This window comes from Abramis brama (assembly GCF_963993115.1).
Source record: "Abramis brama genome assembly, chromosome: 10".
Classification (NCBI taxonomy): Eukaryota; Metazoa; Chordata; class Actinopteri; order Cypriniformes; family Leuciscidae; genus Abramis; species Abramis brama.
In genome coordinates this window covers 25,375,848-25,390,501 of record NC_139972.1, presented here as the reverse complement: position 1 = coordinate 25,390,501, position 14,654 = coordinate 25,375,848, and the positions used below count along the sequence as shown (strand labels likewise).

Sequence of the window (14,654 nt, the reverse complement as noted above, 5' to 3'; positions counted from 1 at the left end):
TAGTGTTATTTTCTTCCTTTGCTGTCTTCAATCAACAATTAGAACAACTCTACGACCAAGTTTTTGTTAAGAACCTAATATCTAAGGGTTCTGAGGCACGACATGTGTTAATTCCTACAAGAATTTCCAACAAGTTAGACTGAGTTGTCGACTCTGGATGTTGTAAAATAAGCCACAAGAAGCAGGGGTTTATTTTCCACATTGTGCATCGCTGCTCTCTGAAGAATGTGCCTGAAGTCTTCCCATGTGCCTGAGAAATCTTCAATTTCATGCTTGCTTAAACCACAATTATTGATTGTTGTTTATAATTGCCTAATGATGATTGTTATGACCGGAAGAGGGCTGGATGGCTTTTGTTGTTGACACATCTGCTTTTTTAAAGTCTATGTAACTTATTTTTTTGTTCAAAATTAACCAAATTTAAAGGGATAGTTCACCCAAAAATTTAAATTTGCTGTTAATTTACTCTCAAGCCATCCAAGATGTAGGTGTCTTTTTCTCTTCGCTAGAAATATAAAGAAGATTTTTAGCCGAAACCATATCCCTTGGTGATTCATATAATGCAAGTCAATGGCTACCATAACATATTCTGGCAAAACAAAATTAATACCCATGGCTCCTGACGATTCATTGAAGTCTTATGAAGTGAAATGATCGGTCTGTGCAAGAAACTGAACATTATTTACAACATTAATACCTGTAAACCATCGCCTCGGCCTGTCCTGAGTGCATTCATGGCAGTCTGATCGCGAGCTTCCTGTCATCATCAATCAATCCTCAATCCTTTTACGTGTTTTTGTCCCTGATTCACTATGGCAAGCCTATATTAAGTGTTTATATTTTAAACCTGACATGATGATTTTTCCGGGAAATTGCGTACATGTATTACTCGCCTGTGCATGTTTCGTTATATCCGTAAATAGAGAAAAGTTGATGGCTACTTTGAGGCGTGTATGGTGTGGAAAGTGGCAGAGGTTGAGTGAGAAAGGTTGACATGTAGCACACTAAATCTCAAACCTCCAGAGTTTTAAAAAGCGCGGAAGAGAGGAGAGTCTGCTTGCAAAAATAGTACGCGATAAAGCTTGTAATAAAACAAGAATCAACATTGGAGATGGGGAGAATTGAGGGATTTGAAATGTAAAAACGACGCGGAGATGCCGTTTTTATTACTCAACATGCAAGTAATAAACCTCAACAAGGTATTTTAATGAAGAGATAAACTGTCATATGTATCTCTCTAACAGAGTTCACTGTAAAGCATTATCTATTGTGCAGGGTCATATTCATTTGAACAGTCTTTGGTTTAAGAACAACCAAAACAACGTTCATCCGCAAAATGCATGCAGTTTTGTTTTTTAATTGCTAGAGGGCCAAAAGTTACATAGTGTACCTTTTACGCAATTTGTTGTCACAACTAAAAACTAAGTCAGTCTGACCTCAAACAGACACTAAAAGCTCTAGTAGCCTATAAAAAGCACCCTTTTCTTGTTACTTATGAGTCTAATCTAATCCTTGTCTTTTTCCCTTCTGTTTCTTTCTCTTCCCCTTCTGCTCCAGCTGGTTGGTGGTGAGTTTGACCTGGAGATGAACTTCATCATCCAGGATGCAGAGGCCATCATCTGCATGTTGGAGCTGCTGGAACACTGTGAAGTCACGTGTCAGGCGGAAATCTGGAGCATGTTCACCGCCATACTGCGCAAGAGTGTCCGAAACCTGCAGACCAGCACTGAGGTTGGCCTCATTCAAAGGCTATTGCTCAAAATGAGTTCTGTGGATGACATGATCGCAGGTGAGTGGCCTCGACCTAGCCCTAGAGAGTTCAAACTGACCTCTTGTAAAACCCATTTCTTTCTATTTTCCTGAAGTTCTATAAACGGTTCAGCTCTGAAATGAAAGACATGCAACAATACAGTCAGAAACGTCACATGCTTGTTTTCGAGAAGGTGGATTTGAAATGGAAATGACTTAAATGTCAGTCTGTTCCTTGAAAGAGAAACCAGTTATGTACATTTTACATTGCATCTTAAATGGAGCTTGTTGTTTATGTAGCCTATCTTAAAAGGTCGAATATAACACTCTTAAATCTGCTTTGAACAGCACATGCAAAATATGAGCAATGTCTTGTAGAATTCTCTTTTTTAGACGGATCGCTGTGAGTGAAAGAAATGTGGATTAAACTGCAATCTTCTCAGCAGTGGAATTCATCATTGGCAGTAGAGAAACCGAGAGAAAAATCTCATTAGTTGCACCCTCTTGTAATGAGATTGAGTGGCAGTTTAGAGCAATATTAAATTTTAGTTGCCGTTTGTGAATGAAGAAGAATGTTTTTTTTTTATTCATTCCGTCTATAATTCATGGCCAACATCTTCCTCTGTTTGCATAAATGCTATTTTTCACAATCTGAATCTTTTAAGAGGCAGAGGCTGTGAATTGGCTCATGAAAGGTTTCAGCAGCAGTCTTGTTGAAACTCTAAATGAAAGTGTAAAATGGCATTAATTAGCATAACTTCTCATGTTGTCCTCAGAGCAGTGAGTGTTTAACCTAAAGCGAAAGAGCTGAATCAACTGTTTCCCTTCATTGGCAAAGCTTAATTTTCAACATCCACTACTCTGATTTTCAGTGTCACATTATCCTTCAGAAATATGTTGATTTGGTGCTTAAGAAATATATATATATTAACTGCACATTGTGAAAATGCTGTTTTGTCTAAGTTGAAATTGTGGCTTTATATATGGTCAGACACTCACAAAATATGGAGATATAAGGTCCATCCGAAACAAGGTCCATCCGACAGTAACAATGTATAATTTATATTAAAATGTACATGTCACTACTGTACAATCGTAGTGTTCCAAATTTTTCCTACTTGAATATCCAGTTTTGCTGTAAAATGTCATTTTATGTAAGTAAAATTTGTTACAAATGCTGTTTAATGTCGACTTTTATCTGTATTTAACCTGGAAGAGCTAGCTCCATTTTAGACATTTAAAAGTCTGACTGCCTGACATGTACATTTCAATTTAATCACTTTAATTTAATACCTTATAAAACTTCAGTTAATTTAAAGGCACAGTATGTAAGTTTCGCCACTAGAGGTCGCTAATTCAAAACATCCACAAAGGCGTAGCTCGATGACGACGTGAACGAGCGTGGAATCATGGGAGTTGTTGTCTTCACCTCTACAAAGCAATCCGACGGGACTCCGGCAGAAATCATGTTCATGGATGCTAGAGTATTAAAGTTATTTATTCACTTAAATTCACATTATTCAATTTTTTGGACGAATTCAAATTGTGGGGTAATGCATGGCTGTTTTACTTGGTCAAAACAATCATACTAAAAATAAGTTTGAGTGTGTTGAAAGTTATCTTATAATGTTACACTCTCGTTACGCTCGGTGGCTGCTATGAGACACTTGCTGCACAATGCTTAAGCCAGATCGATATTAGAATATCATATATTAATAAAAGCTGGATGACTTGTGTTGCTAAATGGCATGCAATTAATTTTAAAATATATTGTATGGTGGAAAAAATGCTTTATTACTGTTACTACAAATAAAGTCCTCCTGATTATGCTATGTTAGCCACTTGGTACAAACATGTTAAATCAAGAAAACAAGAGATTCAACCAATAAGACTGAACGTGTTGCACTATATAACAACGAATAGTTTTCTGTCGTTAAATGTATCCAAACAGTTGCTCACCTCTCTAATAAAACACATTAAAGTGTCTTTGGTGTTTCCATGGTTTCTGCGGAAGTAAAACTGGAAATCGAGGGTAACACGGATATGACGTCATTGACAGGCGACGCAATGACACGGGCCATTGAACTGGTTAAAATAGCTGATTTCTCTGGATTTTAACATTATTGGAAACATTTGGGATAATGCAAGTACACAAGTCAACAAAATATATTGTTCTAGTGGTTTTTTGATATTTTAATCCAAAAATCGTACGTATCGTGCCTTTAAACCTTTTTGTGTTATACTGAATTACAGTATTTTTAACCACTGGACGTTCCCCAAGGGCTTGCAGGCTTATGCTACCAGACTCAGGAAAGGTGCTTTCTGGGGTCTGTTTGATCCTCCTGCACGTCTTACTGTGAAATTGCTATTTTGCACTGTGTTATAATATAAAACAATGTCTTGTGTAAGTTGCACACCTGTGCCTCGGGGAATCCTACTGTTTACATCCACACTGTGCCCTCTTCAGTAATACAGAGCTAACTTCTTTTTGTCTTTCTTTTTGTTTTTTTTCCCATGATGAACAGACTTGTTGGTGGATATGCTTGGAGTTCTGGCCAGCTACAGTATCACCGTCAAAGAACTCAAATTGCTCTTCAGCATGCTGAGAGGAGAAGGAGGATTGTGGGTAAGCCACTGAAAATGAGTGGAATCTCGTGTAGGGCTCTGGGGCTCCAAGGGGTCGTTAGCTTCACCACTGTTGGAGATCATTTTGGAGCCTTTTTAGACCTCTGGAGCAATCAACCGCAGAGCAGATCAGGCCTGCCCAGGTATCGATTCACCGTTCTCTGGAGTGAGGGATATTGACAGAACATCAACTGCTGGCGGACACCACAGTGAGGATGTTGTCACAATAGCTTTAAGTTTTTGGATCGAGTGAAGTACCCCTTCTGGAGAAAAAAATAGAGAATTGTGTGAAGACTTGCGCTTTAATAAGACAATTAGTTACGAGACACGAAAATAAAATGTTTTGATCAGCAGTTTTTTCATTAGCTTGCCAAAACAGGTGCAAATATGACAGATTGGATCGAAGTTCTTAAATCAAAACCGATTTAGTGAGGCAAAACATTACGTTTAAAATTGAGCGTTTTAGAAGTTCTTGCTGAGAAGGTCCTGTGGGAGTTTAGTTATTGTGATTTGCTTTTTCCTTAAGTCGCTTATCTTACCTCTCACGTAGCCTACTTCTGTCTTCCACAGCCGAGACATGCAATCAAACTGCTCTCAGTTCTCACTCAAATGGCACAGAGACACGGACCCGACACTTTCTTCAACTTCCCTGGCCGAAGTGCAGCTGTGAGTGACCCCACCTTTTTTCCCATAATGCACATTTGCATTTTCTTTTAATGCACATTTCTTTTGTTGTAAAGTTAAATTTAAATTAATGTTTTTTTTAACCTGTTATTTTCATGATATGGATGATAATTGACAAAATTATATTAAAATTCAATTGAAATAAATCTTTTTAAATGCTAAACAAAGCAATATTTTTATAATGCACACTATTGTTTAAAATTTTGCGGTCAGAAAGATTTTTTAAATGTTTTTGAAAGTCTCTTATGTTCACAAAGGCTGCATTTGTTTATTTAAATATACAGTAAATACAGCAATATTGTGAAATTATTAGAATTTATTCCTGTGATGGCAAAGCTGAATCAGTGTCACATGATCCTTCAGAAATCATTCTAATATGCTGATTTGCTGCTCAAGAATCATTTCCTTTATTATTATCAATATTGAAAGCAGATGTGCTGAATAATATTTTTGTGGAAACTGTGATGCATTTTTTTTCAGGATTCTTTGATACATAGATAGGGTTTGAAAGGTTTTTCATTTATTTGAAATACTGTTTTCTGTAATATATACAAAAGAATAAGCTATTAGAATATATATTTGTTTGGGTGGCTATATATTGGGAACATTAAGTACTTTTATAACTGTTAGATTTTTAGAAGAATTAATGAATGCAAACAAAATTGTCTAGCATACATTACATATACAGACTCCAAGGCATTGTTTTGGAAATTTCTGTTTTCTGCCAGGCAATTGCGTTACCTCCAATTGCCAAATGGCCTTATCAGAACGGCTTCACCCTCAACACCTGGTTTCGCATGGATCCTTTGAACAACATCAACGTGGACAAAGACAAACCCTACCTTTACTGGTGAATACATTCACACAGCCTACGCTTTAATGCAGTTATATTTAACTTTGTCAACTCTTAGATAAAACTTGCTTAGCAGAAAAGAAAATGACCTTCAGGGCCTGCTTCTGTAAGTACATTAAACTGAATGGCTTTGTTTTAGCGTTTAACAGAGAGAGAGAGAGAGAGAGAGAGAAAATTCTGGCTGCTTTGCCACTTATATAATGAGCTTTGTTTGAAGATTTTGTTTTCTGATGATGTGGTGGATTATGCAGGCATAAAAGGGAATTAGGTCAGATTCTGCTGATTAAACCAATAGGTGTTTGAACCCGGGGCAGAATGTTCTGGAATCGCTGGAAAATCTCTGCTGAGGGACACCGGGGTGGAAATAGACATTAATTTGGGCTTTTAATGTCAGCCAGGCAAAAAGAGCATCGTATGTAGAGACTTGTGGGTAATTAGAGCTCAGATCAATAGCACAGACGCGTGTTTATTGGCCAGGGTTCCAGGAGCGAGGGAAAACGGTCCTCAAGGGAGAAGGAGTGCATTTGGAGAGAGAGAAAGAAGGATAACATCCATTTTTGAACAGCCTTGGTCTTCTTTTAAGTAATTTCCCTCTGATATTAGTTTACCAACATATTATCCATCTAACAAATCATTTTAAAGAAAGCATTTTTCAAATGTTCTTGAGTTCAGAATGTACAAGTTCCTCCATGCATTATGTAGATCAAGGAACTGAGAAACTGCCCCGGGGTTTGTGCGGAGGTTACAAAACAGTGTTGTTGAAGTCTGCCACGCTAATAATGCTAGCTACTGCTCCTAAACGGCGGGTTTGAGAGTGAGCGCTGTGTCCCACTGTTGCTGTTGTGCTGCCAAATCTGTAGCCTGGAGCTGCCAAGCACAGGACCGCTTACACAAACTCAAGAGTTCAATTTGTGCGTGACACAGATTCGGAATAAAAGGAGATGTTCGCAAAGAAACAGAGTATTGATTCACGCTGAGAATCACACTTATTCTCTGCTCTTGAAGACACTAAAACGATCTCTTGTGCTGTTAGTTTTTTTTGTATGTGAGTGTTTATAGTCCTATTGTAGGGAACAGAGAACACAAAACTGTCTTTGACATTTTGAAATGCAGACAAATATTTTTACTCTCTCTCTGTTTTGGAACTGGAAACTAGCTAATGCATATCAGGAAACCTACGCACCCTGTTAAAAACATTGTAGAGCAGCCTAAGCTGGTTTTCTGGTTCCAAGTCTGGTCATACTGATCTGTCGGCTGGTTTTAGAGGGGTTTTAGACTTTTTAAAGGATTAGTTCACTTCAGAATTAAAATTTCCTGATAATTTACTCACCCCATGCACGTCATCCAAGATATTTATGTCTTTCTTTCTTCAGTCGAAAAGAAGTCAAGGTTTTTGAGGAAAACATTCCAGTATTTTTCTCCAAAGTGCAGCTTCAAAGGGGAATAGGAATAAGGGAATCTTATCTAGCGAAATGATCTGTCATTTTCTAAAAGAATAAACATTTATATACTTTTTAACCACAAATGCTCATTAGCTCTGAGATTCGCCACCCATTGTGTAATCACGTTGGAATGGTCACGCGTGACGTAGGCGGAAGTACAGACCTAGTGTTTACAAAGCAAATGTGCAAAGACTAAGTCAAACGGCTTTTACAAAAAAAAAAAAAAAAAATGAACAAAAGGTAAAACAACAATGTCGGACGATTGACCTTGCGCGAAGTCGTGGACGTGCAAAACGAGCATTTGTGGTTAAAAAGTATATATATATATATATATATATATATATATATATATATATATATATATATATATATATATAGTACGTATATTTAAGTTCAGTAATTTCACTTAAATGACAATTAATAGGTCATTTTCATTGCCATTTAAGTGAAATTACTGAACTTAAATATACAAGCTTGATAAAAATTATCATTCTAGAAGAAAATTTCAGATGGCACTTAGAGGCTTTTGCATCTGAACTCTTCATATATATATATATATATATATATATATATATATATATATATATATATATATATACACATTTTTTGTTTTGTTTTTTTTGACCGATGGTTTTGCTAGATTAAGACCCTTATTCCTCAGCTGGGATCGTGTAGAGGCCTTTAAAGCTGCATTGAAACTGCAATTTGGACCTTCAAACCGTTGATAACCATTGAAGTCCACTATATGGTGAAAAATCCTGGAATGTTTTCCTCAAAAACCTTAATTTCTTTTCGACAGAAGAAAGAAAGACATGAATATCTTGGATGACGTGAGGGTGAGTAAATTATCTGAAGTGAACTAATCCTAGACCAGCACTACCAGGCTAGGAGGCCAACCTAAACCAGCTAAGACCAGCAAAACCATCTTTTTGGTTTTGAAAGAAAGTTTAAGATGTGATTTTTCCTATCCCGTTAAACAATAACATCTTAAAATAGCATAAGATGGTTGTAGCTGGTCTAGGACAGACTGAGCTGGTTTAAAATAATCTCCCATCCTAGCTAAAGTGTTATGCTGGTTTAGCTGGTAAGAAAGCCGCTTTTCCCAGTCTGACCATCTGAAAGGTGCCCAAAACTCCTATATAAACCCAGGCTGAAACACCAATTAAAACCGGCAAATCAAATGTTAGCTAGTTTAAAGTTTTTTTTGTTTTTTTTTTCTTAAACAGGGTGGCCAATGACTGCTATCAAAATATATTTTGCAAATACATCACCTTAAAGTGTTATATAATACTCTATATCATATGTGTATTTATTGATTTTTCAATTTCAGTTTCCGCACAAGCAAAGGCATCGGCTACTCGGCACATTTTGTGGGTAACTGCTTGATTGTGACGTCACTGAAGTCGAAAGGAAAGGGCTTCCAGCACTGCGTGAAATATGACTTTCAGCCCCGCAAGGTAGACTTTCATTTCCAGCTTTGATTTTCTCTCTCTCCTACTAGCATCTGTAGTAATCTAGTGATTGTGTCGTGAAGGAGTAAGAATTGAGTGGATGCACTTGTGAATTTTCTTGCTGTGATGCTCAGTGAAAACCACGAAGCTGTGCCGGAGGATGAATGATCCAGTTAACTGGGCTAAATATGCTGTCTACAAACTGTTAGTGAACCCCAGGATGTGAGATAACTGAGGCCATTTTCTGTATTTGTTTTTGTTTTGTTGAATCGAAGGGAAATCTCTTGGAAATCACTGCACAGCTGCTGCAGTTTTGAAACATCTGTCTAATAAATGATTGCCTTGTTTCTACTCAATATTTAATGCTCTTAGCTGGTGTAATCTGTATAAATGTAAATATTTCCAACTTGCTCTTTTGAGCCTTAGGGGAATGAGCTTGCCAAGGTCTCCAAAGTTCTTTCCTAAAATCAAATCTTACAATTCAGTCTTAAAGACGTGGGAACAAGTTTGCATATTGTGTCAAACTGCTCAAGATGATGCTTTATTAAATGAAAAAAAAAAGAAGAAAAAAAGAAAAAAAAAGAATGAAATTAAGTAAAATTAAATAAAATTAAATAATAAAAAAAAGAAAACATATTATCATTGTTGTGGCAAAAATTCATTAAACAATCATCAACTGCGTAAGAGACACTCTGAAATTCAAATGATCATTAAAAAGTATTTTATTCTTGCAAGAAGGCCCAGTTGCCACACAGAAGTCACCAGTCCAGTCTGTGAAACAAGTGCGACGACGAGAGGGAGGGCAGAGGAGTCTTTATACTGCTTTCAAGGTCTTCTGCTTACAGGCCCTTATCTAAACAAGGAGAGGCTTCCCTGCTAGTTTTCTGATACTGCTAAGTTTGTTCTTACAAACTCACAAGTTCTAAATTGGGCGACCTCTGACCCTAGTAGTCAGAGGTCCCTTCTCATTCTGCCGCCTCCTGACGTCCCACCTGTTACCCAGCATTAAGAGAAACACATTCACGTCAGTTTTACCACGTAGACCACGTATAGAAGGTCATTTCAATGTTTTACTGAAAGTCAATGAAAATCAATACTGCAAATCAATGAAAATCTAAATTTTCCATAACATCACAAATAAGTATGATGAGCATTTTACGTCTACATAGTTTCATTTAAATAGCACATTTAAATTGATCTGTTTACAGAAAGATCAGACCCATTAATGTTTTCATTTTCAGCCACTTCTATGTGTTTAATGTGATAATATGTTGATGTACAGATAAGCCAATGTGATTCAGACCTCTTGTGGTCCAATAGTGATAAAACAACAATGTATCATTTGATCACAGTTCAAGAAGAGAAATACATTTTTGTAGCTTGGATTATCCTTTGTTATGCACATATAAATGAACTGTTTAATTATTCTGATCTCCAGTGGTTTAGACTCATAGGGTTTTTATTTCTTTTTTTTTTTTTTCTTCCTAACAATGGAATTTTTGATTTAGTGACTTAATATAAGCGATAACAGGCTGTGTAGAAACTCTCTTAGTACATTTTGATGTGGTCTTGCTTTGAGGATAAAAAAAATGCAGATAATTTGCAATGACAGAATGGCAATAGAACCTCATTGCAGTTCATGCATATGTATTTTTCAAAATGTAGCTAAATGTAAATGTTAGGTATGTTGTTTTAAAAATGAGCTGGCATGAAAGAGAAAACGATGATTAAAAACAGCTCTGTTGGATGTTACGATCAGTGAACAGAACACACAGAACATGCTTCTTGTCCTGAATGGTGTGTGTTTGAAACACTGCACCATATTGTGATTCTTTCGTGTGGTGGCACATTGACAGAAATGAAATCTGTAATGACCCTTGTCTCCTGCTAAGTAAACCTTCCTTTACTCCCTCACTACTCTGATTTTCTCTCTGCCTCTGTCTGCTTTCTCTCCTCTCCTCTCTTCTCTTCTCTTCTCTTCTCCTCTCACTCAAGATCTGATGTATTATTTATATCTAAATGCAAATTTTTACTGCATTAGACCTTCTGCCTGCTGCCCATGAAAATGGTTTTGGGTTGAATTTTGTGCTTCCAGAGCCAGAAAAGAAAAATACAGCTAAAACCCCATTTGAAAAAGAAAAAAAAAACATTCTGAAAAGATTCTGTCCATCTGTACGCTGCGATGCTTCTGCAATATGCAGAATTAATTGTACTCTCCACGACCCTCTCAGAACAGACCCGCAACTGATTTTTAGATTGTGACCTACCAGTTGAGAACTATTGATTTGCATTATTTAAACCTTCCTCATGCACTGCAATGTTTTTTTCTTTCTCTAGTGGTACATGATCAGCATTGTTCACATCTACAACCGCTGGAGGAACAGTGAGATTCGCTGCTACGTCAATGGTCAGCTCGTCTCCTACGGTGACATGGCTTGGCACGTCAACACTAACGACGTAAGACCGCTTTGCTATCGCTCTTTCTGTCTGTATCTGCTGGATGTTCTCAGAGTAATATCATCACCACTGTGTGCACAGTGTGAAATGAAGTGATAAAAGATGCATTGACTCACCACTGCTGCCAGCACGTCAAGCCTATCATGTAGTTTAGCCGATACAATGATACATGTGAGCTGCAAAAATGATTGTCTTAATATGTATTTTACTGTATGTCTTTTTGATACTGATTAATGTTTTTTTTTGCAATATGATGAAAATGGGACACTTTAATGTAGAAAAGATAAAGGTTGTCTGTATATCTATAAATACAGACTATTAAGGGTGTAACGATACCCTCAAGTCATGATTCGATACATATCACGATACTGAACTCACGATACGATATTATTGCGATACTCCAAGACATATGGTAAAAGGTTAACAAAACATGTACTGTTGATTAAAATGCTAAATTTGGTATTACATTGTGGGTGTAAATGAATAGGCTTGGTGATGATAACCCAATGCACAGGACAATGTTGACACCAGAATAAAAATATTCATGATTCTGAAGCTGAAAATACAGAATTAATTTAGACGAATAAATGCTTGCACTCTTTCACTGACTAGATAAATTTAAAATAATGTAGGCCACTTTTTATTGGTAATATAAGACATTTGGCATTATCAGGACCCACAAATATTCCCCCATTGCATTATTATTCATTATATTCAACATTAAATATTAGTTTAATGTAGTACTGACACTAAAACTATGAAAACTTGATTTTTTACTCAAACAGTAATTTTATTTTGGGTTAACTATACACAATACATATTGTCACTATCCACGGTACATATTGTTGCAATTTGTATTACCATATATTGTGATACGAATATATATATCAAATATATTATTTGCCAGCTCAAGCTTTACAGTATATAAGACATTATCTTGGAGATTCAGTGATTACATTAAAATTCACAGACCTTTGCCTCTGTTTTTCGGTCCCTCACTGAAAGCAATGTCAGATAATTAAAAGGTTGGCCCAGCAGTGCTTAACCTCAGGTCTCCCGGGTGCTGATTTTGATTAAACTAATAGGCAGGTTTCAGCACAGAATAACATCTCTGTAATGCTACATCTCAATTACATTGTGAACCATTAGTTGCTTGATATGAAGTTTGCATACTGACATCCCACTATATGTCCACTCCAGCTCTCTATTTTTTCCCTACTATCCACTTTTGAGAGATTGCTACTAAGAACTCCAAGCTGTTTTCTTGTGCTTATCACAGAGCTATGACAAATGTTTCCTCGGCTCATCTGAGACGGCAGACGCCAACCGAGTGTTCTGCGGACAGCTCGGAGCCATCTATGTGTTCAGTGAAGCGCTAAACCCTGCTCAGATATTTGCCATCCATCAACTAGGCCCAGGCTACAAGGTATGTATCAGATTTGCCAAAGTGCGTTACATCCCAACGCTTCACAGCCACCATTGATCTCCAAGAGATGTTATTCCTCTGTCTGTGACATTTGGTCATTGATTGATGTGCGTTCAAACATGATTTCACCATCCTGAGGAAACAACCGCAGTTTTGAGATCTAAATCACAGCTGATTTCAAGCTGGTCATTATTGTCTAGCTACCATGTTACAAAAAACACTCAAGCTGGAAAAACGGATGTGAGAAATGCTGCATTTACATATTTACTTATCACCAACTCAGTTGAGTTTGTTTGTCGAACCTTATTCTTTTTGTCGTCATGCATTATTGCTTTTACACTGACGACAGCAACGTTTCTCGGTTTTGCTTCTTAATGAAGTCTTCCGTTGATGAAGTCTGCCTCCAGATAGTTTTTAGTTTTTCTTTCCCTTTCATGTCTCTGACCTTTTGTCGCTAATTCTCAAGGTGCTTTTGAAGCGATTTAGCATTTAATTGCATCCATGGGGTAAACAGAGCAGGTTACTGTGGATTTTTTTTTTCAAGGCTGTAGCTTATTAAATATGAAGCTCTGTCCTATTAGTAATTGGGACTCGCAGCAGTTTTTCAGTCTCATTGTGCAAAGTCTAATTTTCTCTGAAGCACCAGGCTTTGATTAGCGACTCATTATCTAAAACAATAAACCACATGCATGGGACGGATAGCATATGTATTCCAAAAATTACATTACAGAAGCCATTGTTTATGAAAGACGAGCTTTTCCTAATTTAATTCCAAATTCTGACACCATCTCAATTGTCTTTGCTCCATTACAGCAGTGTTTTACTCATGAGCTGTGCAATCTAAAAGGGCAAATAACTTCTAAAACCCATCTTAACAATGTATTTATTTATTTTTACCTAGTGTGCTTTTAAATTACCTGTTAGACATTTGCACTGGTTTTTCTCTAATCAGTGTGGGCTGATCATTTCCCTTATTAATTGAGCTTCTAGACCTCTGATTCCCACTGCCCCTCACGTCGTCATGACAGACAGGTTGGCAGAAATAATGAGCAGTCTGCTTCAGGGAGAAAGCAATTACCCACCCAAGATAAACCTGTGAATGGAGTCTCTTGAAATCTCAAAAGGGGTTGTATATTTCAATGGAGAGTCAGCTATCAGACTACCTGTCAGCTCTGTGGCTGATCAGTTGAATTTACCTGGTTTAGGAATAGGGCAAAGGCCTTCAGAGTTTATAGCAAGGCAAGACTGCAGGGCCTGGCCCTCATTTGATGAAAGCATGATAAAATGGGTTTTTAACTGTGATGGATCTACCGTAAGCAAAAAACGGTGTTTGTCGACAGAACGACAGAATGAGGGTACCAAGAAAAATTCAAATAAATGCACCATTGCTTGTCGGAAAATAAGGGAAAGTCTTCCCCCCCTCCCCATTTTTTCTTCTTTTTTTAATGTAGCAAAACAAACAATGAATGTGGAGTGAGTGAATGTTTTTTTTTTGTATTTTTTGTAAAATCATTGGGTCTCATTCACTGATAATAATTGCATGGATTACGCACCGGAGAACTTCTCACGAAAGATCTCCGCCTAATTTACAACACCTGCGTAGGCTACGCACATGAATTTGTTCATAGGGTACGTTTACATAACAACGATATGCTTAAAACGGAGAAGTTTTTCCTTTGAGTGTTCCTTGTACAGACGACACCATTGTCAAAACGATCCCCATTCACACGGATCCGCGTAAACAACTAAAAACCCTGTATTCTGCTGCCAGGCCATGAGATGGCGATGAAACACTATAGACTGAACACGTAATACGCATGTGCAGGACGTCATCGTCTTCGGAGATTCGCTTTCAAAAACTTGGACTTTGAAACACGTTTTCAAAAGTCTGCGTTTTCAGTCACCCAAAACGCCGCTGTCGTGTAAACAAACGGCCAAAACGCATAAAAAGTTTTGCCTTTTTGAGT

General features: G+C 37.2%; 1 protein-coding gene across 2 annotated transcripts in view; it reads left to right on the top strand.

Moving 5' to 3' along the window:
• Positions 1-14,654, top strand: part of nbeab (neurobeachin b) — a 286,723-nt gene that overhangs the window by 63,138 nt on the left and 208,931 nt on the right. For both annotated transcript variants that reach the window (XM_084126150.1, XM_084126151.1), the window contains exons 2-8: positions 1,558-1,789; positions 4,275-4,375; positions 4,945-5,040; positions 5,787-5,908; positions 8,684-8,810; positions 11,142-11,261; positions 12,541-12,687. In XM_084126150.1, the coding sequence (XP_083982276.1) occupies positions 1,558-1,789; positions 4,275-4,375; positions 4,945-5,040; positions 5,787-5,908; positions 8,684-8,810; positions 11,142-11,261; positions 12,541-12,687 (945 nt within the window). The remainder of the gene's footprint in view (positions 1-1,557; positions 1,790-4,274; positions 4,376-4,944; positions 5,041-5,786; positions 5,909-8,683; positions 8,811-11,141; positions 11,262-12,540; positions 12,688-14,654) is intronic.